Consider the following 26,943-nt stretch of genomic DNA (forward strand, 5'->3'; position numbering starts at 1 on the left):
CAGTTACATAAGAACACATGCTGCAGATGCAGTAGGCAGAGTGATGGAAAAATAGTCATAGCAGTTTATCTAAGCTCTTTCTACAACCCCAGGTCCGACCCACAATCTCCGAACAGCTGATGTTTCTGTTAAAATGCAGTGAAATTCATAGATTCTAAGGACAAACAGGCCCATTGTGATTAGCCAGTCTACTCTTCTGCATAATACAGGCCAGAGAACTTCCTCTAAATAATTACTGCTTAACTAGAGCACATCTTTTAGAAAAGCATCCAAGCTTTATTTAAAAATGGCAAGTGATGGAGAACTTACCACAAGCCTAGGCAAACTGTTCCAATGGTTAATTACGCTCATGTTTAAAATGTACATCTCATTTCCAGTCTGAATTTGTCTAGTTTCAACTTCCAGTCACTGGAAACAGCTAACAATCATTTTTAGCCTGTCTTCATTATACATCAGAGATGAGTGGGAACAGGCTATGTCACTCAGAGCACGTCATTCTGTCTATGCAGCTCCATAAAGTTAACAGTCAGAAAATTATATAAACATAAGGATGGAAGCTGACTTCAAGAAATAGGGAAAGCTTAAATTCTGCGGACACTAAGACCACCTCCAAAAAGCATGGAACAGATCTTAAAGATAATTCACACACTTACCCCACACTGAGTTTTCTTAAAAACACGATAGAGCAGAAGTTTTTGTAAACCACATGCACACAAAGGGAAGGGTTACCTCTTTGGAACAGCTGTCCCTGTTTGCCTGTTGGTGAAAGCTACCATGTAGTTACTATACCAGCACAAAGAGCTGCAAATTGAAGAAAACTGCAAGAGAACACAACACAAAATCACCACTGATGTGCATGAAGTCCAGCTATTTCTGTGCTACAGGAAAAACAGGAGCAGAACGAACTACGACTCTGAAGTTTATATTGACCCTTATTGCATGCTCAGACTGTACTCTAGGATAATGCCCCCGGTCTTGCGGAAGGCAAAAGCCTGAGACGAACAGAACTGTTCAGCAGTTGCAGATGTTTATTAAAGACTTTTTCATGGTTTTTATGGACTGTACTATAGCTGCCATCAACGGAAGTCATAAGATCATAGCTGAAATATCAACTGGTCATTGGTCCAAGATCAGGTGTAATGTTAGAAGATCCTCATCACTGACTTACACCATAAGAAACTACAGGCTGAACACATTGGACCTTGACGATAACATAGAGAGTTGGTATTAAAGATACTGATGCTTCTTAGAAATGTTAGGCATGAAGAGGGGTGCGTGTGTCCGTCCGTCCGTCCCTTAGCCCAGGTGCTGAGGAGTGTCCTCTCAGTACTGGATGTGAGAAGATGTATGCATTAGAACGATACTTAATCTTACTCTTCAGGTGACTATTTAGAGCAACCAAGTTAAACTAAACTTTAAACTCACAGATTCAATAGAGAAACGGCACCTAGGGGCTTCTCTGATGACCTGGAAAATAGTATCGTAACACAGGGAAACCACTCCAAGCATAGAAGAGTGGAGCAACAAGCTACCAGGTTCTGGAGAAAACAGCTAACAAACAATTCACAACTAGGGAACTTAGAGAAAATAGGGCGTATTTTTAAACACATCAGAATAACTGGGTTTCATAACCAACACTGAGATTAAACAAAGATGTTGAGAACACAGATGCGTCTTGAACCTTTGTTCCCTTCCCAGTATTATATGGGCTCAGCTGCTCCTTCGCGCCAATAAGAAAGCCCCCATTTCAGAGTAATACATCTTTCAGTATTAGAAGTGTCGCAAGCTAGCTGAGTACCTGCAAATAAACCAGTTCAGTTATCAAGGGTAGGTCCACACTACCCACCGAATTGGTGGGTAATGATCGATCTACCAGGGATCGATTTATCGTGTCTTGTCTAGACGTGATAAATCGATCCCCAAACGCGCTCCCAGTTGACTCTGGAACTCCACCAGGGCGAGAGGCGGAAGCAGAGTCGACGGAGGAGCTGTGGCTGTTGATCCCGCGCCTTGAGGACGGGAGGTAAGTCGATCTAAGATGTCAACTGCAGCTATGCTATTATCATAGCTGAAGTTGCATATCTTAGATCGATACCCCACCCCAGGGTAGACTAGGCACTAGAGAGAGCTGGCTTAAAGAGGAAAACTAGCAATTGCTTGGTCAGGTCTGAAAGACCTTTGAATGATACCTAATACGGTCACAAATCTGTAGCCACCTACAGCTTCATGGCTGTCACTATGCTGCAGTTTATGACCACTTGGAACTGCATAACAACAGCAGGGACAATCCTCAGGTCTTCCTAAAGTATAGACCCCTAAAGGAGAATCACCATCAACTATTAGCAGCACAGGGCATTAAATAGGCAGCTCAGTAGTTCTGACTCCAGGCAAGGATCTCAATGTACTTCACTCTAAGTTATTAAGACTCAAAGTCTCCCTGTAAGTATTATCCCCATCTTACAGGTGGGGAAACTGAGGCACAGAGAGGTGAAATGAACGTTCTCTCTGTGAATCATTTCACTTTTCAAGGTGACCTCAAGGTCCCTGCCAGATCTACATTTCTGTAGTCTTATAATTTGCTCTTTGGTGGCTGAGTGAGTCAGTGGCAGAACAATGAAGAGAATCCAGGATTCTTGATTCTCAATCCTCTGCTGTAGCAACTATTCTAAAAATTAAGTAAAATGAATTGCCTTTGTAAACAAGACATTAGGGTTGCAGAATATTCCTCCCGCTTTCTCCTAAAAGGGAAAGCAATTGTACTGTAAGTCCAAGTCTGCACATTTTATTATTCCTGGGTAGTAAAATAAACACACACCCAGGTGCCTTGAACCCAAGCACACTTCCTTCATCTCCGCTACCAGTAAAAACCTTCCCAGACCCTGTAACACAAAGCTCTGCAGGAGACCCAGCACAGACAGTGCCAATCAGAATGCAAGTCACACCCTGACTGCACACACCTTATGTCACCGTCCAAGCTCCGACTGCCAACAGAGACAGACAAATTTGAAAACCAATATTAAGTCATTAGTTCACCTTGCTCTGCTCTCAGCCAAATGTCAGGACATGCCCCGTCGGCACTTGGTGCAAGGCGATACTTGCACCAACTCAACAGAGCATGAAAGAAAGCCCAACAAACATCCCAGCTCCTCCCCAAAGCTTCCTCTATTCTTCCAGGTTGACAGGCTCTGTTAAGGAAGAAACTCACCTAGCTTTCAGTACATCTGGATCTGGAGGCCTTCAACCGGGTGTTGAGAGGAGGATGAGTTTGAGTCGGTTCCAGCAATTGGAAACAGGATATGGAGGGTCGCATCAGGGTCACCTATTCAAAATCCAGGTGGGGAACGGCCAGAAATCATTACTATCTGACAGTCGTCCAGAGGCCAATGGGAAATGAAACTGGTTGGTCTCAGACCAGCCTCTAAAGGACAGGGGTCTGGTGACAAGAACAATCACCAGTGGCCTCCCTACCAACAAGGGACTAAGAGATACTTGAATTCCCTTTCCATGCTAAGACGATCCCTCCAGATCAGCGCTGATGTACGTTGATGGTAACCTGAGAGTGGGGGAGAGTCTGCTGTGCCACTGCCCCTCTTGTACCTGCTCTATGGTACAGTAGAGCTCTTCAGCATCCATGGCTATCTAGCTAGCCCCTTTCACAAGGGCTCTGCCCATGACACGGCAGTTGGAGGGGAAGATATGTGCCTGTCTGATCAGACAAGATGGGCTGTTAAAGGGTCACTCTACATTGTTTTAGTCTACCATGGTAGACTAAGTCAATGCAGGCAATTCAGCTACTAAACTACAGTCGTACAAAATAATAAGACAGGATTTATTAATAATAAGAATGAGGAAAAACAGTTGTGCACAAAGCACAGGATTGGAATCAAGAGATGCAGGTTCTAGCCCCTGCTCTACTACTAACGGTGACGCCGGCCGTTTCACCTCTCTATGTCCCAGTTCCTCCATCTATAAAATAGACAGTACTACACACCTACATCAAGGTTACAAGGCTTAATTCTCTACTGTCTGAAGTGCTTTGAGATCCTCACATTGAAAATGAGGAGGGCAGTTTTGTATGATCTGAGGGGCAATCACCCAGCACCAGCTGTCGAAAGAGCAGCAAGCTCAGGACGGCAGATTGACCATCCCTTTCCACTGCAGACAGGCAGGAGGAATCCTGCTAGGGAAAGCAGCTGTTACAGTACACTTGGATGGGGAAAGCTCCCTAGTTCCGAGGTAGAGCCAACCACTGTAATACAAAGGAGTCAGCTGTTGCAGCAAAGAGTTGGGAGCTGATCAGTGTGGAATAAAAAAGATGCAACAAGACTAAGTCAATACATGAGTAAGGAGGTGAGGGGTGAAAGAAACTAGTCTCTAACCTAGGACGCTGGGTGGCTGTCTTGTGTCTTTACATTCCTTTGCCTTCAATGCAAGAATCTCCAAGCACTTAACATATAATTAATCAATTAATTAAAACTTGCAGCCTAACTGTGAAGTAAGCAAGGGCTGTTTTTCTGCCCTCACCTACAAGCAGTTTTGTCTAGATACCAGTTTCTTTACTTGCTGTCCTAAACATCTGTGCAGCACTGATGCACAGTTGTTATATTTCTACTGGATCCCGCTCCAGACATGGCTGTATTTCCTAGGTGGGCCGTGTGATCTCTCTATATAGTTCTAAAGGGTGTTGAGACTACACTAGAGAGACAAGGAAGAGTCACCGTCATATTATAGACAGGAAAACCAAGGCACAGAGAGGAAATGAGATTTGTGGTAGGTCACTAAGACAGATAGGACTGGTAGGTTGCACTATGTCCACAGTCGACTGCTCAAGCCACAAGATCACACCCTTGCCCCAGAGCTGGGATAGAACTCAGGCATCCTCTCTCTCCCATGCCCTGCTCTGACCACTAATCCCTCCATGGTTACACCTCTCCCCCTAGAATCTTGTACCTGATGACACTCGCTTCAGACCCTCCACTTGCCTTTCAACACCCCATTACCGGAGCCAGTCCCACTTCCCTCACACTCCTCCTTCAGATAGAGCAGGAGGAGAATGCTGGGAGCTGTGGGCAGAGAGGCTCCCCCTCCTCCCTACTCTGGGGTCGGCAGCTGCAGGCAGAAGGGTTCCCCCTCCCCCTTAATCACAGGGGGAGGTCAGCTGCAGGCAGAGGTGTTCCCCCTTTCCCACTACTCCAGGGGGGACGGCTGCAGGCACAGGGGTTCCCCCCAGAGGAAACTGGGGGCTGCTGGCACAGCAGCCCCCCCCAGAGGGCTGAGGATAGAGGGGTCCCCCCAGGAAGGGGCTGGGGGCAGAGGGGTCCCCCCACATAGAGGGCTGGGGGCAGAGGGGCTTGGGCTGAGAGATCCCCCAGAGAGAGGGCTAGGGGCAGAAGGGTCCCCCCGGGAGAGAGGACTGCGGGCGGCTGGCAGATGGGTTCCGCGGCAGAGAGGACAGAGGGTGTCAGGCAGAAGGATCCTCCCTGGAAAGAGAGCTAGAGATTGCAGAGAGGGCTGGAGGCAGAGGGGTCCCCCCCGGAGAGAGCTGCAGGTGTCAAGCAGAGGGGTCCCCCTCGGTAGAGGCTGGTGACAGAGGGATCCCCCCACAGACAGGGTTGGGGGGTTTGAGCTGAGAGATCCCCCAGAGGGCTAGGGGCAGAAGGGTCCCCCCAGGAGAGAAGACTGGGGGCAGCTGGCAGAAGGGTCCCCCCCGGGAAGGGGCTGGGGGATGCAGAGGGGGTGTTTGGGGGTGTCAGGCAGAGGGATCCCCCGCCGGGAAGGGCCCCCCCGCAGACAGGGCTGGGGGGTTGGGCAGAGGAGCTAGGGGATGCGGAGGAGGGTTTGGGGGTGTCAGGCAGAGGGATCCCCCGCCCGGAAGAGCCCCCCCACGCAGACAGGGCTGGGGGTTTGGGCAGAGGGGTCCCCCCGGAAGGGGCTGGGGGATGCGGAGAGGGGCTTGGGGTGCCGGGCAGAGGGATCCCCCTCCCCGAAGTGGGGCTCAGGACAGAGAGGTCCCGGGGGGGGCTGGGGGCCCTTCTCCCCCCCCTCACCTGCTGCCGGACGCGGAGGCTCCGACCCCCCCTCACGCTCCAGCTCAGCCCAGAACTTTTCCCCCTAACCACGCCCCCCCGCGAAAACGTCACACGCATCCGCCCTGACGCCACCGCGTGCCCATCCCCAACTCGCCAATCAGCAGCGCCTGGGCTATATTAGAATATCGCCACAGCAACGGCCCAAGCCCATTCCCTCACTCCCTTCCCTCGCAGGACGAGGCACGGCCCTCAGCAGGGCCCGGCGCCCCCTGGCGGGCGCTCAGGACAATGCGAAGCCGGAAAAGCCGGCGGGAGGGAGAGGGCGGGGAAACTCTGCCAGGAGGTTCATGGGACTTGTAGGCTGTTAGCAAAGCCTGCTGGGTAGGGAAGGCCTGCTGGAGTGGGTGTGCAATGAGTCTGTTAGAGCAGCAGTTCTCACTCTCAGCCAGAGTACGTGTACCCCTGGGGTGCGCAGAGGCAGGGCTGGCGCTACCATTCAGGCCGCCTAGGCAATCACCTAGGGCGCCAGAATAAATGGTGGGCGCCGTTTTGCTGGAGGGGGCGGCAGGCGGCTCCGGTGGAGCTGCCGCAGTGGTGCCTGCGGAGGGTCCGCTGGTCCGTGGCTCCGGTGGAGCTGCTGCAGTGGTGCCTGCGGACGGTCGGCTGCTCACGCGGCTCCGGTGGACCTCCTGCAGGCACCACTGCGGCAGCTCCACTGGAGCCGCGGGACCAGCGCACGGGGCGGCAAAATTGTCGTGCGCCTCGGGCGCTCAAACCCCTAGCGCTGGTCCTGCGCAGAGGTCTCCCAGGGGGGACCTCAGCTCATTGAGATAGTTACCTAGTTTTACAACAGGCTACAGAAAAAGCACTAACCAAGTCAGTACAGACTAACGTCATACAGACAATGACTTGTTTATACTGCTCTTTATACCACACACTGATATGTAAGTACAATACTTATATTCCAGTCGATTTATTTTATAATTATATGGGAAACATGAGAAAGTCAAAGTGGCAAAGAGTCCCATGGCACCTTATAGACTAACAAACATATTGGAGCATGAGCTTTCGATGCTTTTAAGCAGATGACAGCACCGCCCCCGGATGTCTGGCAAACCTGAGTCTGCAGCAGTGGCTCAAGTGAGGGATCTAGTCCATTGTGTGTTAACCTGTGAATTTCTTGCCTGAGCCAGCCGCACATGGGCAGACTGGCTCTTTAAAAGGGCTAGTGTGAGTGACTAAAGAGAGCGTGTGCACTGTGGGTTCTCTGAGGGAAGTCTATGCCCCTGCTTCTGCAGGGAGTGCTGGCTGAGCAGGTTGTGGGACAGTGAGCAATGGAGGATCAGGGCCTGAGCCCTCGGTGACAGCATGGGATGGGGCTGTGTCAAGCTCCGAACGCTGTCTTGTTCTTATACTAGATGGGGAAATACAGGGTGCTGTGATGCACAAGCCTGGACCTGCCCAAGAGCATTGCAGGCAGTTCAGCAATGGACAGTCCCTATGCCCTCACAGAGTGATCTGGGGCCAGCCACTTTGATATTGCCTCAGCTGCTGGCCCAGCCACCTGAACCTAGTCTCTACACAGGGGGGGACCCACAAGACCGGTAAGGGCTAAAGCCCCTCAGAGTCAGGAATTGCTGCATGGAGGGGAGCCAGCCCTCAGACATATAAGGAGGATGTGCAGGGCAGAGGGGGCAGGAGGGACTCGGCCCAGCCTGAAATGCTGACAAACCGCGGCCTCCAGACAAGGCGAGCTCAGATGAGAGCATGGGGCAGATCTGGACTTTTGCTGTTTGTTCCGAGATCTGTAACGGGTGAGCATTTGATCAGTAAAGTCACTGTGATTAAGAAATTCTGGCGCTACTGGTTCCACTCACAACAGACTGGAGACCGGCCAGTGGGGTTACTGGGCGAGTTGGTCACACTCACAACCAGCACTGGTATGAGAATGAGAATAAGAATATGACCAAATGATACAAGCTGCTGCTGCTGATCTTAGGCCATGAAATTATTAATGGTGACAAATTATTTACTGAGCAGTAGCAGCATTCTGGGCACTGGAAGGTTTAGTGCTGATGGACTGTGGTGCTGGGAGCCCTGTAAATACGCTGTAGATTAGGCAGAACAAAAAGGATAAACAGACCTTGTCTCAAGAAATTTACAGGCTCAACAATCAGCACTAACCCTGATAAGTGTTACAAAGGCTCCTGAATTGCTTAGTTCTAAGGGTAGCCCCTTGCTTCTGAACTGACCCTGCAGTGTACTGCTTCTTATCTATCTTTATAGGATCCTGCAGCAGGACTCCTGCTTTGTGAATTTGCTTTTGGGCTGTGCTGATTGTATTGTTAAAACTAGGACTCTGTGCCTGGACAGCAGCTTGCAGTGGAGGATCTCAAACCACTTTTCAGCCAGTGTCTATATAAGCCCCATAAGACAGGTATTTCCCCCCTCTAACGAGGGAGAAAGGAAAGTGACTTGTTGAAGGTCATGCAGTGCATCAGTGGCAGAACCAGGAATTGAAGCCAGGGGTCCTGGCATCCCATCTCCTGCTCTAATCCCTGGACCACATTCCCACCAGAAGAAGAAATAGAAGCTGGGAGTCCTGGTTACCAAGTCCCTGCTCTGACCAATCAGATACATGCTCCGTGCCCCTCTGTACTGGCACTTGGAAGATACTTAATAGTGAGACAATTACCTGCCCAAGACAACGAAAGATGGAGCCTTAGCATGCAATGCAGATGTCTCTTCTGTCCTCACCTCGGTGTGGTCTTGGATCACTGTATTCATTTCCCTGCTTCTGCAATACCAGCTTCTCTGCCTCCACTCCAGAGCCTCTGCATTGCTCCTGCCTCTACCTCTGTCACCCCATGCCTCCCTCTCTCTCCTGACACTCCTCCTCTCCTGAGCACGCCCCATTGACTCCTAGGCCCATTCCTGACTCTGGAATGGATCCTAGAAGCTACTCAGCTGTGCGCTCACCCCTCCCACAGATTTAAACTTCAACAGGAGCTGCAGGGCCACCATGGAGGCTCTGGAACTGATTCCCAGCTACCATTCTCAGCCTCCAGCAGTCTCCTAACTCACATTTCCATTCCCTGAATGGCCACAAGCTGCCCCATCCTTGCGCTGAACTAAATTCTGACCTCCTTCAGGCTTTGATTTCTGCTCTTGGACTGATCTAGATTAACAGCTGTACAGTGCCACGTTACCTACCTCTGTGGCCTCCTGGACGTACTAATGATTGCTGATCAGAGATGTGAGGTCGTGGATGGAAAAATGACAAACGTCGGGCCTGATCCTGCTGTCGGCTACCCCAGTGTAAATGAAGAGGAGTCACTCGTGATTTACATTGGTGTAACCAAGTTCAGAACCTGGCCCAAAAAGGTGTGTGTGGGGGCAACTAGAACAGAAGAGGGTGCATTCCAGGCAGCAATTCAGGTAGCATGATGCAAAACACAAAGGGCTCGTTCTAACTCCACTGGCTTCAGTCTTTCTGATTTACACCAGTAAAACAGAGGCAGAATCAGGACCACCACCACTGTCCTAAGGAGTTTCCATGCCAAGGCTCTGAGTCTGCAAACCTTTATGCACAGAAGCAACTTCCCCTCCTTTGAACACAAAGGGTGTTTCACACAGGAGCCCACATGGGCATAAAGTTACTCAGATGCCTAAGAGCTTCCAGGATCAGGGCCGACTTCAGCAGCTCTTGTATTTTCCCATAGCATGGCCCATGTCCCCATACAGCGATGAGCCTCTGAACGCTGCCTCTCCCAGCGGGGACAGCAGGATGCTCTGCCTCATAGCAGCAACAGTAACTGCTGACCTGGCAAAGTAACATTAGGACAATACTATCAGTGATGCAATCCAAGCAGGTAGAAGCAAGGAGTAGGGCCAGCACCCACGTGGCTGGCCGCCAGCATTCTGCAACCCACTGGAAAGTGGACTAAGGATCACAGCTTGGGACATGGATCCAACTAAGACAAGATGAGACCCAGCAAAATAACTGATGTCTGTGTGTGTTGAAACAGCAGGGTATGTTTAAATGCAGAAGACCCATGGTTTTTCACCTGATTTCTCACTTGTGATCCTTGCGTTCTACACTATTCTTAGTTCAAGTCTCTGCAGTAGCTGATCAGGGCTCCAAAATTGCTGACTCGGCCAGCAGTCAAAGTTCTTTCCGCTCTGTGTTGGAGGCAGCACAACCAAGACGCATCTGAAGTCAGCCACTGATCAAAGGAAAGTGCTGACACAAGAGCTGTCTATTTACTCAATGCCTGTTCTCACTTGAAGAAATTAACATGCCAACCTCTTGTGCTGCATGGGAGAGGAATTAAGTGAAAAATGACACCTATTTTAAAAAAATAATCCAGGGGGCAGCCCCTCTGCTGGGGAAAGAAAAGGGGTTTGAGGCAGATATTCCATCTGGGTTTTTAGGGCTCGCTTTTGTAGGATGTAAATCACGAGCTAGTCAGTTGCATCATGGCTACTGCTCCCAACTAATGGGGAGGTGAATCCCTATGTGGGCTGACAGCTACCTTTTCCTCCTGCACTGGGGAGGACTCTCAGGAATTTAGAGCACGGGTGTGGTGGGGTACGGCCCCTACTTACCCCGATGACGGAGGCCTGGAAAATGCAGATCAGTGCATAGATAGCACGTAATGCGGCTGATGGAGACGACTTGTGGCTCCAGTCCCTGAATTTCCAGTGGAGGTTGAAGCTTGTCCCCTTCCCTGTTGTTTTCAGGCAGAGTGCGACTTATCCAGGAAAGCCCCTAGTGTAAAGATTTCCCAGAGTCAATGGCCTGTCACTTTCCAGGGTTAAGAAACCCATCCTCCAACAGAGGAGACCCTCTCTGGGTGCAAAGATAAGTCCCTGCTTGAGAACCATTCACTCCCACTGGCCTCCCAACTGAGGCCATCACGTCATCGGCCAGGTCAGAAAAAGTAACCTCCCATTACGGCACTGCTGCGCATTTCCCTTTGCAAGAGACCAGCCACTACAAAGAGCGGTTGCCCCTTGTCTCCAGGAGGCGTTTGAACAAAATCCAGTCTCTGTCAGCGAGCTGAGTCCAATCACCAGGCCCCAGTGCTCCTCTGTGACAGGGATGTTTCTTTACCCACTAATCAGAGCATTCTTCTCTCCCCAGCACCTTCTGTGTGAAAGACTCAAGGGATTCAGCATGCCTTGCTTCAGTGTCTCTGGCTTACCAGCTGATCCACATCCACTACTCCACAATCCCTTGGTGGTCAGTTCTCATCCTCTTTGGGGTTCTCAAGCTGGTAGTCATGAGCCAGGGGATGTGTCATGACCACCCTGTCCTTTCTAAACAGGAGCAGGTGGGCTCTGGGCTGCTGGATGGGAGAGGACTCCAGGTTTGGAAAAGGTGGACAGCCCCTTGACATCACATGAGCGTGGTTATTTTGTGCGGTCAGGAGAAATGCAGGGCAGACAAATCCTCTTCCATCTGAGGTGCTTTTGTATCGAGTGTGGGTCTGTGGTGTTTTTACAGAGGGGCCACTCAGCAAAAATCAGCACTGACACTGACACACACAGTCTCTTTATTCAAGAACATCTGTGTGGCCCCAAACCAGCATAAACAAACCTGCCGCAGCCAATGGCTTCCCTCGCGCTCGGTTTAATTAAAACATCATAGTAAAGGAACGGCGTTAAAATACAGAGTTCTGTGGGGAGCTGCCCAGAGCAGCTCAAGGTAGGAAAGAGATTGGAGTTTTATTGCCAAGCTGTGCAGAGCTCCTCGGCGCTCACTCTGACCTAGCCTTTTACAGCATGATTTTCTATCCGCACCAGCTTTCAAAATGTTCTTTATTGGAGGGGACGCCCTGTGCCCAATGTAATAAAGCGCCCCAAACCACAGGCTAGTAGAACTATATTTAAACAGAGGTGCTTGGAAAAAGTGATGCTGGCGTTGGCACTTTCATGACCTTGGCTCGTGTTCTTAATCTTCCAGGGAGGAAATGAGATGATATAGACAACATGCGGGCAAAAGCTTTTAAAGTCTCAGCAGGTGCACCTGCTCCTGAGCTTGCAACACAGACACCCACTGAAGTCAATGGGAGGCTTTTCTTTGCCTTCAGTGAGCATTGGCTCGCCCCCTAAGTAGACAGAGCCCGGCCCTGAAATGAGGATGCCTGGACAGTCCTGGAGACAGAGGACCTATAAAGCTAGGCAGATACTGAAGCTATGTAGATGCCTCCATTACTGTAGTATCTGAGCACCTCAATCATTAATGTGTTTATTCGCGCGGCACTCCTGAGATGCAGGCAGGGCAGTTAGTCCCATGGTACAGATAGGGCACTAAAGCACAGAGAAGCTAAGGCCCAGATCCACAAAAGTATTTCGGCTCCTAAATTCCATTGTTTTCAGTCAAGAGCCTAATTGGATCTGGGACCAAGAGACTTACCCACCATGGTCATACAGTGCGGGGCACGATAGGGGCTCGAAGCCAGGTCTCTGGCTAACATCCTAACCACTGAGCCATCCTTCCCGCCTCTATCTTTAAATTAGGTACACCACAGGCAGTGGCAGGTCAGGCTTCCCTGAGCGGGGCCCACCACCATGCCCGCCATCCAAACCCAGAGGGGAATTCCCCCACAGGGCAGAGAGGGGAATTCAGCCCCCATGACCCATTCATTACACGTGGCTGCTACCCTGCTCCAGATGGACTGTTAGACTTGCGCGTCTCTCTCTGCACGCTCCAAGGGCTTCTTGTCTAGAGAGGCCATAAGCCCTTCTGCTGCTCCTGCTGCAGTGAACGGGGGTTCTCCTTGAGCTCAAAAGAGAGAGGTCGGTATTTTCAAAGCACAGTGGTTGTGGAATAATGATACCCTGCTCTTATATAGCTTTACATCTTCAAGCGCTTTACAAAAGGAGGTCAGTATCACAAGCCATGATATGCCAAGTAGCTGATGGCTGGGAATGCCAGAGGCAATGTGGGCTGGTTACAGTTTCTTGACTCTGTTCTGAGCACAGTTAAGGCCCTTGTGGAAGGAAGACACCCCGGAAAGGATCACACCAGGAGAAGCCAGGGCTGTATGCAAGAGGCAGAAGACCGACCAATACACTGCAGATGCCCAGGAATTCCCAATAACAAGACTTTTCTTAAACAGGCAGAACTTTTCTATTTAATATTCATTTTAAAGGGGGTTTATTTCTAAAAGCTGCCCTGAAGCAGATGCGTTTTAGGAGGCCCAGCTTAGCTACCCTGGCTATGAACCATGTCTCAGAATGAAACCCAGAGGGACAAAAATCACTGGGGGACTCAAGGGGCAAACCCAAATCTTCCCCACAGCAGTCAGAGGATGAAATCAGCCACTCTTTTGTCACTGCAGGCAGCACTTCCAGAGCAGGAGTCCCTGGGCTGACCCACATAGTCTGGGAATGGCAAGCGGGATTCTTCAGAGGCGGTGGGGGATGGCTGCCGAACATCCAGCACCTTGCTGCGGCTTGTTCATCTGTTCCCTGGTGCATGTCCCAGCCTCCTCCCAGACAGACAATCTCTTATCACTCCCCCACTTTATTCAGCTTGAGACGCTGCAGAGCAGAGTGGAACGTGGAATCTTGTTCAACACTAAAGGTTCTCTCCAGGGAAATTATGCCCCAGCATCTTCCTTTGATCATCTTTACACCTTTCCCAGCATGTCCTAGCATTAGCTCCCTCTGCTCAGCTCCCAAATAAAACCAGACAACTCTGGATGCCCTGATGCTGTTTGCATAAAGGACAGACAGCATCTTCTGAATTACACACTAGTAATCAAGAGGTCTTGGCCAATACTATGATGGGCTTGCATGTTCTTTCTGGCCTAGGCACCTGTTGTGGTGACAGGCTGGTGTTTGCATACGTCTGCCTGTGAAGACCTGAAACCATTCGCCTGCTGAAGCAATCCCATGCAGCAGCAGCAAGATCCACACTAGAATGTGTCTTTCACATGCAGCTCCAGCCAGAAGAACATCCTGAAATGTACGTAATTCATCTCCCATCAGGGCCAAGAGCAAAGTTTCCACTGGTGACTTCACCTCTGAACTCTTCCATGGCATCCCCACTCAACTGATTTAGTTGGGGATTGGTTGATTTAGATGAGAATTGGTCCTGCTTTGAGCAGGGGGTTGGATTAGATGACTCCTGAGGTCCCTTCCAACCCTGATTTTCTATGAACTCTTGCCCTCGATACAGGGCCCGCGCAAAAGGAACAGATGACCAGCTCATGCCATTTCTCAGGTCTTGACGATGGATAAAGAAACCTGAGGATTTATTTTAAAATGGATTGTTCCCTGCATTAGAAGTTCAGACTTGCCTGCTCAGGAAGACTCTACAGAGAAAGGAGAACTAGTGAAAGTAGGACATCGCACGGGTCAAGAGGAGAGAGGAAGTGCAGCAGTTCCGATGGGAAGGAGATTTACAGTCGCATTGTTTTAAAAAGCTTTATTTCTGGTTCCTTTTTGTTAGCATCTATTTGACTCCAGTGACTAATGAAGACCTTAAGAGCAGAGGTTCTTAGACTTTTTTAGTGGTGACCCCTTTCACACAGCAAGCCTCTGAGAGCGACCCCCCTTACGCATTAAAAACACTTTTTAATATATTTAACACCATTATAAATGCTGGAGGCAAAGCGGGGTTTGGGGTGGAGGCCGACAGCTTGCGATCCCCCATGTAATACCATCACAACCCTGAGGGGTCCCAATCCCCAGTTTGAGAACCCCTGCCTTAGAGAAAGCACATCTTTGTTAACGAGCCCCTCCCCACTCCCTCTATAAAGGTGCAAAGGCACACCATACCCAGGGCTCCTTCTGGAAAAGTAGGGAAGATTTGACATTGCCGATATTTAAGGTAAAAAATCCCAAACACCTTCTTGGCCATCTTTATAAAATAAGCAAAATAGGGCACAGCTCAATTTTTGAAGTCTCTTTTGGATGTCACCTTGACATGAGCCATGCACTTTACATCTCGGCGTGCGAGACAGCTGTGGTTGCAATAGCAACTGGGAAATCCTAACACGAGGAGGTAGCCAGACCAGGGTCCATGGGCCAAACAGTCTGCAGGATTCTACAAGGCAATTCACAGCCACTCTCAGCTTTACTATGGAAGGCGGCAGGGTGCTCAGGTCAAAACGGAGCACAGCATGCTGGGAGTTGTAGTTTTCAAGGGCTGCACCTATGCAACTCAGATGGTAGAAGCTGCAGTATCTCCGCAAGGCAGGTGTGACTCTTGGGGCAACCAAACTTTAGTTGCATAAAGTGGAAGCACCGCTGCCCTAGATGAATTATATACATCTCCTATAGAATCTGTACTTCTCTCTGGCATGTGTCTACATACAGCTTGTCTCCCTAAAGAGATCACCACATTGACTACTCTTGCTAGTCTGAACTCCCGAGGTGCACACAGTTCTGCACTGGGCTCTGCCATGCTGCTGAGGCTAGTTGGAGGGTTCTGTGGCCGTGGTGTCCATATCAGGAGATAGCGACAGCCTCCTGGTCTCGCTGTTGTTCACGTTCTTCTTGCTGTCTTCCCTCTCAAGATCATAGTTCTTATCTTCTAATCTCTGCCTGAGCTTGAGGGACGACTCCCTTCTAGTGAGGAGCACAGGCGGGATGCTGGGGAATCCTCCACACGCTGTCATACGCTTCTCTGGGAACAGATGTAAACAGAGGATTATTTCCCATTGCACGTGCAGTTTCAGACAGAAGCAGCACAGTCATAAGCCTCTCAGTGTCATGTAATGGCCATTCATCCCAAAGCACTTCACCAACTTGGCTGTATATTCTCACTTCACCTGCTCCTGAAATGCAGCTACTTCTGGAGTGCAGCCTGGCAGCTGTTAAACAGCACAGAGCAACACTAGGCAACTGAAGACAGGAAGTGAAAGAAGAGTCAGGATGCAGTTGCTCTCCCTGTTGTTTGGCTAGGAGACTTGGTTTAACACCCCCTAACCCAGCGAAAAGGGACACAATGGAATATTTAATAACCACAAGTGGTTAGGATCTTGTATTTACATTTGGTGTGGAAGAGAGCGCCTCCAACTGCCCAGTGTTTCCAAGTATCATGTATATTCCTTGGAAGTCTCCCATCCAAGTAAAGACCAGGCCCAACTTTGTTTAGCTTGTGAGATATGAAAGGATCCCAAGGCAGAATGGCTGCAAAATAATGAGCTCTCACATTAAGGAATATTTTTGCCCCGAAGTCCTAGCCCCACCTCTCACCTCCTGGCCCAATGGGGTGCATCAGTCGATTCATCTGGACGTTCCAGTGCTTGACATTGGTGCTGGCCTGTCGGAGTTTCCTCTGGGCTGCCTGAAATGAACAGGAACAGGCAGGTAACATGCACACAGCCGGCCAATCCACCTAGTGCAGAGCCACATGCCCTGGACCAACTGCAGAAAGTTCCCATCTCCTCAGCACAGAAACTGGGCCTCGCCCTTATGTTGCCTTGAAGAATGGAGATTGATCGGACCTATCCTGGGCTCTGCTCTGGCAGGGCTTTGAACCAGCACCAGCCTGGAAACCAGAGCCAGCTTTGGGGACTCCAAGCCCCATGGGCCAGAGGGGCACTTTGATTTGTGTGACAGTCCTGAATTTTGCATGGGGTCTGCTACAGCCAGAACAGTGCTCAGCTACCAACATCTTCCTAATCAGACTGCTCTTTGCCACCCCGGCTCTGCTTTCTCACGGCCCTAATCCCTCCATCCCCACGCCTTGATGCCTTTGCTACCCGCAAACGTTCCATTGTCACCCTCAAGGCAGGAGTCTGGCCTCAAATGACCACCACAAAGTGCCCCACCTATGCACATGCTGCCGGACAGATAATAAATGAATCAATATACAACATGGTAGCGAGGGAATCCCATCTCAGTGGTTTGGCGACCCACCCTTAGGGATGCCATTCCAGCAGATTTCCCACAATAGAGTTTGCCAGCCGAGCCCGGTGGACTTGAAACTTACAACCACTGCTCATCACTCAAACCACCACTTCCTCCCCTCCCACCAATATTCTCTGGGAACCTGTTCTTAACATATGGAAGAAAACATTCAGTGAAGGTCTCAGATGAAGTAAAAGCTGTTAAGAAAGTTGAGCAGCCCTATAACCAAAAGGCTGTGTGTGGCCAGCTTGTTGGAAAGACAATGGTGTTGGAACAGGAATGTCTCCATGCTGATTCTGTGAGTGAGCAGTCTGTGCTTCAGGGTCTAAGGACAGATTTGGTTACTAGAGAGCAAAACAGTTTTATGGCCGAATGCTTGAGGATGCAGGGGAAAGCAAGCAAACTCTCACCCTCAGACCCTTTGGATTTGTGTGGTCTCTCTTTAAAACAGAGTCCAGCATTGGAATGGGCAGCAGCTAAGAAGTTAAAAGCTGGTGTTTGTGTTGATGCAAATTACCTGGCTGGCAGGGAGAAGAAAGACTTGCCAATAGCTGTTAGCACAGAGAGCCCACCCCCGTGATCTCCCACTCTACTGGCTGGTCTGCCACCCAGAGGCTACTACTGCTGCTGCAAACAAAGCTACCGTAAAGCTAAAGTAAACTGCTCCCTCGTATACAGAGGAGAACATAGCACTCCTGCGGAAGAGTATGCAACTCTGCCCATCAGAGCAGCTGCCAGTCATTCACCAACAGTGCCTTTAGCAAGAAATGTGAGCACCTAGAGGCTATGGCGATGGGTATATTTCTACATGCTTAGATAGGGGAGTTCTTTTCCGTTGAAATCCATCGGCCCGATGTCCTTGATTTACCAGTGTTTACACAGGTGTAATGCCGTCTACTTCAATGCAGCTACGCCACATTTACAGCAGGGCATGTGAGAACAGGATCGGGCCCCACTCCTCTAGTATTAAGGAGAATCACATGCTAAAAGTAAATTACGTGATCTTTCCTGAGAGGAAACCCCGATCTCCAGGATAGTAAAGCCATCCTATTTCTTTCCAGGAGATGGGCTTGGTAAATCTCTCTTGGGCGGGGTGGGGGTGGGGGGCAGACTGGGAAGTAGGGCTGATACGATGCTCACCATGACATCCTGGTCTACCCTCTGCCTGTTCTCTCTCACTTCTTCCAGCTGCTTTTGGGCCTCTTCCAAATATTTGCTCTTGTTTTCCATCTCCTGCTTAAGGACCTGCTTCTCCCGCTGGGTTTGGATGATGTATTCCTCCTGCTCCTCCTTCAGCTTCATTAGCTCCTTCAGCTTCTCCTCCTCCTCAGCCAGCAACCTGCCGAGAAAGAGCGAGAGGCGGCTACACCCCACCCTCCAAGTGACCAACACGCCCAACCTTGCTGTGGCGGGGCTTGGAGCTATTCCAGACCCAGCAAGAATGCCGGGGGATGGGCTCCACTTCTGATCTCCTCCAGTGGGAACTGCTGTACGGAATGGCGTAAACGCACTGGCTGGGAAAGGGTCCCGGCTGGGAAGGCTGGGCACTATGAGGAACGGTGTAGGAACACTGGTCCTGAAAGAAGTGCTCAGTTTCCCCTGTCGCCGTCTCTTCCAGCGAGGGGCACGGTGGGGAATAGTGGAGGAGTGCTGGAGTAACACCACACCCCAGTGGGTCAGCAGCAGTGGGAATTAAACCTGCGACCTCTGGATCTAAAAGCAGGAGCCTCGACTGTTGGACCTAAGGGACCCAGCTCTGTTAGCCAAGGCTGTAGCAGGCACATCAACCTCTCTATGTGACCCAGCCACCACTAGGCAAGGAAAAGCATCCCAGTGAGTGGCTGTGAGGGAGCTCCCAGCTGTTCTAGTCCCAGCTGAGCTGTAGCCAGTTTTTAGAGCATTGTCCACTGAGGAGTCAGTAGGAAGAATGGTATTTCCTGGTTATACCTGGCCTGGGCGTATCTCACAGACTCCTCGTCCTGCCGTGCCTTCACCTCCTGATGCAGGGCCTCCTGGAGCCGCTCCTGCATCTCCTCCAGCTCCACGATCCGCTTCCGCTGCCGCTCGGCCTCCGCCTCCTTCAGCACCATCTCAGCCTGCATGGAGGCGCGAGCCTGGAGCCGTGGGGCGGGGAGGAGACGGTGATCAGCATGGGCAGCACACAGCCAAGTGCTGGGTCCCCAGCCCCCACCCGAATCCAGCCTCTCCTCTCTGTACTGCCAGGAAGATGCAGCTGAACGTATTCCCCGTCATGGACGTCCCTTAGCAGCTGGCTTGCGGTTCTACGGGGCGCTGAGAGACGCATTCACTGGCCCTGTCCCTAGCTGCTTGTGTGGGGGGGGTGCCTATACACCTGAACCCTCTGCAGCAGCTAACCAGCAAATGCAGGAATAGGCAACAGGGACCTCAGCCTGCTCCCCAAAGATGTGACACTGCCGCCGAGCAGGTCTTCCTGCTGAATTGGGAATAAACTGGGCTGCAGGAGACTGTCCCCGTTGCCACTTGGATGTCCCAGCTACGCCACGATAGCGCCCCGGACTGCACGGGACTGTGAAATCGAAGCCCTGTGTTTCCCCAGCCAGCTGGCTTTTGAGGCGCTTGAATTTCAATCAGCCAATGTGAAGATGCACGGTGAAACTGCAAACTGAGCCCCTTCCGATGGGAAAAATGAAGGGGTGCCCTGTAGCCCTGGGTCTGAGAACTGCTCAGCAGTCTGGGGCTAGGAAAACACTAGCCAAGCAAGGGAGGAAGTATTGTGCTGGACTTGAAAAGCAGGAAGAGCCCCAGTGCAGCCTCAACAGGATGCAGTGCTGCTGAGGGGCCTTTGCCTGGGACCGTCTGTGTCAGAAACCAGGAGCTGATGCGCACAGAGGTCTGGAGTTTGCCAGCTGAAAGACCCAGGAGGCTGCAACAGTAGCGACACAGATTGCTACTAACTTCGGGGTCTCCGGTGAGTTACAAGGGAGACCAAGAGAGAAACTGTGTCCTGCTCTAATGGAAACCTCCTAGCATGGACACCACCTCCCCTTCCTCCCCGCCAACCTGCTCAGCCTCCTTCAGCTGGATCTCCAAGGTCTTCTGCATCTCCTCGTGCTGCAGCCGGCGCCGCTGCTCTTCCTCCTGCAGCAGCAGCTCTGCCTGCCGCTGGGCCTCCTTGAGCAGCTCCAACTCCTGCAGCTTCCGCTCCTTCTCCTCCTGCAGCTGCTTGAGGCGCTGCATCTCCTCCTCCTTGGCGGCCTTCCGCCTCTCCCGCTGCTCTCTCTGCTCCCGTCGCTTCTGCTTCAGGTCCTTGTGCAGGGACTTCTTCCCCTCCGCTTGCAACCGGATCGCTGTCTGAATGGCTGGGAAGGAAGGAAAGGAAACTCAGCAGGGCCACACCCGGCTGGGCCATAGATCCAGCTGCTGCAACGTGCCACAACCCACATGGCTAGAGCATGGCCTCCTATGAGAACGAGACTGGGGGCCCGGAAGACAGGACTCCTGGGTTCGACGTTCTGCATTTTGACCCCTCTTGATGCATGTGTATGTCAAATACATCCACAGCATCCGAAGGGTTAATATGGCCATGCCACTGACTGTGACCTCTGGACCCAGTCCTGCAGGGTGCTGAGACCCATTTGACTTCAATGGGAGCTGTGGCCACTTAGCACTTAACAGGATCAGGCCTTTGACCAACCTGTGCCTCAGTTTCTCAATCTGTGCAACAATCTTCACCTGTGTTGCAAGGGTGCTAATTACTTCACAGTTGTACAGTGCTAAGAAAGGCAGCTATACACATAGCCCTCTTGAGGGAGCGGCTGTTCGCCACAGATTCTGAGTCAGGCTGATTAAAGTGACCTGGTTTGCAGCAGCACAATGTTTGGAAAGTCCAGATGCTAACTCCAAACAACTTGAAACATTTTTTAAAAAGTGTTTGGGCCTGAATTCTGTGAAATGGGCACCTGTACCAGCTGATCAGGCACTAGCAGAATCTTGGGAGAGGTTTACAAGAAAAGCTGGTTAATTCTAAAACCCTAGCTCTTTCCATCGGTAGATCGCTCAGCTCTTTACATTATCCCCATTTTACAGATGGGGAAACTGAGGCCCAGCAAGGGGAAGTGACTTGCCCAAGGTCAACCAGCAGCCAGTGACCAAGCCAGGAGCCCAGGTCTCCTGAGACCCTGTTCAATGCTCTAGCCACTAGGCTGTAGTGCCTCACTTAGTTTGCTCTAAGTGGTTAGTTAATAAGAATCTCTCACAGTTTCATCCCAAAGTGCTTCACCAATGAGATACACTCAGCACCTAACACAAAATGTGGCCACCTCTGGGGTGGAGTGAGCCTGCTGATTGACACATAGCTCACAAGCAAGGGAAAGGGGAACTCCAAAGGACACCAAGGGAATGTCCTACCCCCTCACATGTAAGAGAGAGAGAGAATGCCAAGAAGCAGACTTGGCATTCCCCTCCTCCCAGCATTGGGCACAAGCAGCCAGCTCCACTGAAGTTAATGGGAATTGCTATTGCCCTGTGGGAAGAAACTGGGTCTCTGTTTTATGGGCCTGGGGCAGCCCTGCCAGGGGTGCTGAGCGTGCAGAGAAAGAGCATGCAGAGGTGTACACAGAGCTTAAGGGCAGAAGCTGCCTTTGCCACCTCAGGGTTTCATCTTTTCCTTCCACTGAAGCGACCCAGGAGCAAGAGAAAGGCAGGACGGACAGGGAGGGTGGGCGGGATGAGAACCTGGCGTGGGTGCTGCAGCACAAACCTAGTGTCCACTCCTGCCGCTGTTTGGTGTCCGAGGCACTCATCTCATACGTGCGGGAAGAGGTTTTCACACAGAACATGCATCTTTTCCCGTCCCGGTCAGGCAGGACCTACGGGGAGAGGGGAAGGCGTTACCGCTCCTGTACCTGGAATAGTACAAATCGCCCCCTGCGCCCACAAACCCATTCCTGGAATGGAGCAAATCCCTCCCCCACCCCCTTACCATACAGTCTGGGACAGCCTCCCACAGCACAACTTCGAGCCTGCCAGCCTCCCTCCTTTGGCCCAGGCAACTCCCCACCAAACCCCACTGTGCCCTTCCCCTAGGGCCTTTCCTTCTGGATATAAAGGGGCAGGAATTACAAGGAAAAGAAACGTTTCTTTCCTTCCCCGCCTATGTTCAGCCTCTCCCTGTCCCTGTACAAATCGGGGCCTGGTATTAACTCCTCCTTTGCTGGACGGAAGCCTTTGGGGCGGCATGCTGATGAAGGGCAGCCTGGTACCCAGCTGATATTGCTAGGCCAGGTACCAGCAATGGATGTGAGTCCCCACCCACACTGACAAAGGCATGCGGCAGGTGGAATGTCAGGCAGCACACAGCTGGTTAACAGGTCTCCTGCTGCTTCATACGCCAGGGCTGTCACATCAGATGACCCTCGAGCATAGCCCTGTGTGTCAGTGATGTCACTGCACCCCCCTGGGGGACCCTGCAGCAGCCAGCAATGCTGGAGTGGAGAAGCCAGCAGTAAAACTGACTGAAACCTGGTGTGGATTTAGCGCTGGTGAAAGGTGCTGGACTGACAGCCCGGGAGAGCCAAGTCCTCCATCCATCCCACGTACAGGGCTTGACAGGACAAACTTCCCCCAAACACGCCCCTGCCCAATAGGCATCTGATCTGATCAAGAGAGCTCACTCTCTAGGGCCCATTCTGCAGACTGCTAATTAGCGCCAATTGTAGCAGTGATTTTTCGGTCGGGGAGGCCGGCTGGCTGGAAGCTGGGCTGAGAACGAGCAAGCTCATGTCACATAGGGGTAAGTGCACTGCAAAAGGGGTTTTCTTAGCACGTGTTAGCGAACTCGGGTTAAAATAGCAACTAAGAGACAGCAACGAGGCCTTGAACTCGGGTTAGCAGTTCAAGGCTGCCCTATGGGCTGGAGCTTGCACTGCTGACCCAAGTTAAAAGCCAAGTGCTGCATCTGCCCTGCTGGTTTAACCCGAGCTAAGAACACATCAGTTTTTTGCAGCATGCTGAGTGGAGACAACCCAGAAGCCACCCTTGTGCCCTAGCTTGTGAAAATCTGGTTGGTTCTGGTTCTCGAACAGCGCCCGTCACCATGGCATCTGGGGAGCTTTTCTAGCCTCGAGTTGCCATGGGGCTCCTGTGTTAACGAAGGTGAAATCGGTCTGACTGTATGTCCCCTACTCTCTTTCCACAGGCACTGCCTGGGGTCTATCACCCACTGGAACAGTAGCACTTGGGGTGCGCACACCCCCTGGGGAGAAAGGGAGGAGCTGTTATTACGCCGATGGCCCAGCACAGCCCCTCTCTGCTGGAGCCTGGCACAGTTACCTCCACGCAGCAGTGTTTGTCCAAGGCAATGCTGCCTTTCTTCTCCTTCCGCTCCTCGCTCATGTAGTAGGACAGGGCGCTGGGCTTTAGTGTGAACCATCGCTCGGACCAGTTTCGCCTCAGCTGGCCCTTCTTCCAGAGGTAGCCCTGCGCCCAGACAGAAGCGGGTGTCTCAATCCAGGGGCTGTGCCAGAGAGCCCCTGCGCTATGAGTCCAAGGCGGGTTTTGCACCTGGCTCCCACCCGGGTTGTCTCAGTTTGTGCCCAGGCAACAGAACCATCTCGGTGCATCCGCACCTACCGTGCTTCCTACTTGTGCACGTATTGGTGCATGCTGGGAAAGCTGCTGGGCCCCCGTCCCGTATTGCCTCAGAAAGGACGGAGTGCCCAGCAGACATGCATGGAGCAATGTGCCCCAAGGTGTCATACTGCACACAGCTTGCTGGGAGCAAGAAGGACCTGCCAAACCAGTTCGACAAGCACAGGCCGGGGGCCCTATCCACAGCGTGCCAAACACGGTGTCAGCCAACAGCACTGCCACGTTACCAACTGCACATCAGCCGTGGCGGGCATGGCCACAAGCCACGGCTAGAGCCGCTGTCACTATAGACAAACAATCAGAGATGCTGGCTGCCAGTGAGGGTCTGTGTTCTCTTAAGTGAAGTATTTTAGGTCCAAAAACTGGCCTGGTAGCTAATAAGAAGGGCTGAGAGCCTGCCTCGTGGCCAGATGCGCCTGGCAGACTCATCACCTGGTTGTCTAGGGGTGGCTGCTTGAAATTCCTTTGCACATGCAATTCTCACGAGCTTTCCAGGAAGGATTCTGGCAGGAGGGAGGGTCAGCCCCCCTGTCCAGAGCTCTAACCTCACCCCTCCCCATGAACTCAGCAGGTAGGGTTATCTCGTAATAGCCCTATGACTTCGTCCATATGGAACTGAGGAGGGATGGCACACTGTCCCTGGGGTGAGTGGGAAGGGCCCGGCTTTGCCCCGAGATGGGCAGGCCCCCACAGCACTGGGCTTAGTGACAAGATTATGTGGTACAGTCCATTTCTGATGGGGATCAAAACCAAGCCTGAGCCCCTCTCCCAGTAGCTTGTCTCCCAGAGTCCCTGCTAGCTCCTTGCCTGTTTGAGCATGTCCTCAATGACCTCCTGGTACACCTCTTCAACGGCCATGCTGACGGCCTCCCGCTCGATCCCCCGCAGGAGCTTTCCCGAGTTCACCAGGTCCAGGAACTGCCAGACCGTCATACCGCTCTGGTGCTGGGGATCCTGCGAGAGGTAGTCGTCCAGCTCGCAGCAGTTCAGCTCCACGTTCATGGCAGTGCAGACCTTCTTCAGCAGGTACTCCACCTGCAGGCGGGGGTGGGGTGGGGGCAAAGCAAGAGCCATTTCCACCTGGGGACCCCCAGAGACCTACGCCATCCCCATTTCTAACCTGGGGATCCCTGGAGACCTGGAGCCACCCGCCATTTCCACCCCAGAGACTTCAGGCCACTGCCACTCCACCCAGTGGACCCAAGGGAGCCCCCTTTCCACCCCAGAACACCCAGAGACTTGGAAGCAACCCTATTTCACCCCACAGACACTACTTTCACCCCCAAACTTCCAGAGAGCTGGGGGCACCCCCACCTCCACCCCAGGGACCTGGGGGAACCTCCGTGTTCACTGAAAAGAAGTAGGGGAACCCTCCTTTCCACCTGAGACTCCCCCCCAGACATTAGTAGCCCACCCCAAAACTCAAAGCAACCAAAAATCAGTGAGCAGTTTTGAAAGTGTTGGCCTATGATTTTACTTAACACAGTTACTGTTGCACTCAGTTTTGCTTAGTGGGAAAGAATGAAGTTGCTATTTCAATCCCTCACTCACATAGCAATGACCCAACACGCACACACAACTGCTGACAATCACAGTGATACACTTAACGTATTTTAAATTCTGTCTTGTGAAGCACCATCATTAGGTTTTAGGGTAAACACACAATTTCAGATGACTGGGTGAAGCTCACAGTGCTCAGATCTGGCTGTTTCAGGCTGCATTCAGACTCAGGGTATGTCTACACTATGGGATTATTCCGATTTTACAGAAATCGATTTTTGGAAACAGATTTTATAAAGTTGTATGCACACAGCCACACTAAACACATTAATTCGGCAGTGTGCGTCCATGTACCGAGGCTAGCATCGACTTCTGGAGCATTGCACTGTGGGTAGCTATCCCATAGTTCCCGCAGTCTCTCCCGCCCATTGGAATTCTGGGTTGAGATCCCAAAGTCTGATGGGGCCAAAAATTTGTCACGGGTGATTATGGGTAAATGTCATTAGTCAATCCTCCCTCTGTGAAAGCAACATCAGACAATCATTTCGTACCCTTCTCCCTAGATTGACTGGGCAGATGCCATAGCACGGCAACCATGGAGCACGTTCAGCCTTTTTGCACTGTCACCGTATGTCCACTGGATGCTGCTGACAGATGCGGTGCTGTAGTGCTACACAGCAGCATCCACTTGCCTTTGCAAGTTAGCAAAGACGATTACCAGCCATACTGTACCGTCTGCTGCTTTGCAAGTTGACAAAGACGGTTACCAGTCATACTGTACTGTCTGCTGCTGTCATGGGTGCTCCTGGCCGACCTCGGTGAGGTCGGTCGGGGGCACCTGGACAAAAATGTGAATGGCTTCCAGGTCATTCTCTTCTTTAAGTTTTGTCTAATGGAGAGTCAGTCCTGTGTAGAATATCAGACAAACCTACTAAAGAACCAAAGAGGCAAAAGGCCGCTCCGGGTCAGAGCCCCAGACATCTTGCAGAAATGATGAGCTGCATGCCATTCTAGGGGGTGCCCCTGCAACAACTCCACCTGTTGCTTCCCTCCTGGGCTACCGTGGCAGTTATCCTCCCATGTAGTAATAAAGAATGCATGAATAAGAAACAACACTGACTTTATTGCCTCTGCAAGCAGAGGTCAAAGGGGGTAGGGGAGGGCGGTTGGCTTACAGCGAAGTAGAGTGAACCACCATTCTGCACTTGCTCAGCCTATAGCTGAAAATGGGAATCTGTAATAAGCACTAGGATAGAAGCACAGGCAGGACTGAATCTCCATGTGTGTGTGGGCCTTTGGCTGACACTGGTAAAATACAAAATGTCCCAGGATATGTATGTTGGGGGACAGTTCTAAACAGCAGCTTAATTTTTTTTATTTGCAGCCAAATGTAGAGGTCTAAGTATCTGATTGTGAATCCTGGTAGCAAGGGGTAGGCTGGAGTAGGCGTGCGGTGCTGCTGACTGGGAGAGCAGCCTGAGGCAGAAGCCTCCAGCTGGCATGATATTCCAGGCAGGACTGAAATCTCCATTACACAAAACTTAAAGAAGAGAATGACCTGGAGTCATTCCCATTTTTGCCCAGGTGCCCCCAACCGACCTCACCGAGGCCAGCCAGGAGCACCCACGGGACGATGATGACGGATACCAGTCCTACTGTACCGTCTGCCGTCCACAAGGCAAGGCAAGGCAAGGGGATGCTGCTGTTTAGCGCTGCAACACCGCATCTGCCCGCAGCATCCAGGAGACATACGGTGACATTGAAAAAAGGCAAGAAATGGTGTTTTTCCCTTTGCTTTCACAGGGGGCTGGAGGGGGCTGACGACATATACCCTGAACCACCCGCGACAATGTTTTTGACCCTTCAGGCTTTGGGAGCTCAGCCCAGAATTCAAATGGTTTTCTGAGAGTGC

At 51.5% G+C, this 26,943-nt stretch overlaps 2 protein-coding genes across 10 annotated transcripts in view; both read right to left on the reverse strand.

The window, feature by feature from the left end:
* The window catches only part of PPARD (peroxisome proliferator activated receptor delta), a 51,143-nt gene extending 40,485 nt beyond the window's left edge, over positions 1–10,658 (reverse strand). For 2 of the 6 annotated variants that reach the window (XR_004000230.1, XM_030561287.1), the window contains exon 1: positions 6,048–6,127. The gene's annotated coding sequence lies outside the window, so the exon portion shown is untranslated. Of the gene's footprint in view, positions 1–729; positions 819–3,205; positions 3,320–6,047; positions 6,128–10,637 lie in introns of those variants that run through there. The other 4 variants (XM_030561288.1, XM_030561290.1, XM_030561289.1 and 1 more) reach the window with 4 other exon arrangements.
* A 4,023-nt stretch (positions 10,659–14,681) lies between these two features.
* DEF6 (DEF6 guanine nucleotide exchange factor) overlaps positions 14,682–26,943 on the reverse strand; it is a 36,480-nt gene continuing 24,218 nt past the window's right edge. For all 4 annotated transcript variants that reach the window (XM_030561295.1, XM_030561296.1, XM_030561297.1 and 1 more), the window contains 8 exons: positions 24,339–24,566; positions 23,214–23,360; positions 21,643–21,751; positions 19,944–20,242; positions 18,849–19,015; positions 18,042–18,240; positions 16,245–16,335; positions 14,682–15,672 (listed from right to left, as the gene is read on the reverse strand). In XM_030561295.1, coding sequence (XP_030417155.1) covers positions 15,461–15,672; positions 16,245–16,335; positions 18,042–18,240; positions 18,849–19,015; positions 19,944–20,242; positions 21,643–21,751; positions 23,214–23,360; positions 24,339–24,566 — 1,452 coding nt within the window. In that variant the 3' untranslated portion in view covers positions 14,682–15,460. The remainder of the gene's footprint in view (positions 15,673–16,244; positions 16,336–18,041; positions 18,241–18,848; positions 19,016–19,943; positions 20,243–21,642; positions 21,752–23,213; positions 23,361–24,338; positions 24,567–26,943) is intronic.

Source organism: Gopherus evgoodei, chromosome 4 (genome assembly GCF_007399415.2).
Source record: "Gopherus evgoodei ecotype Sinaloan lineage chromosome 4, rGopEvg1_v1.p, whole genome shotgun sequence".
Lineage (NCBI taxonomy): Eukaryota > Metazoa > Chordata > Testudines > Testudinidae > Gopherus > Gopherus evgoodei.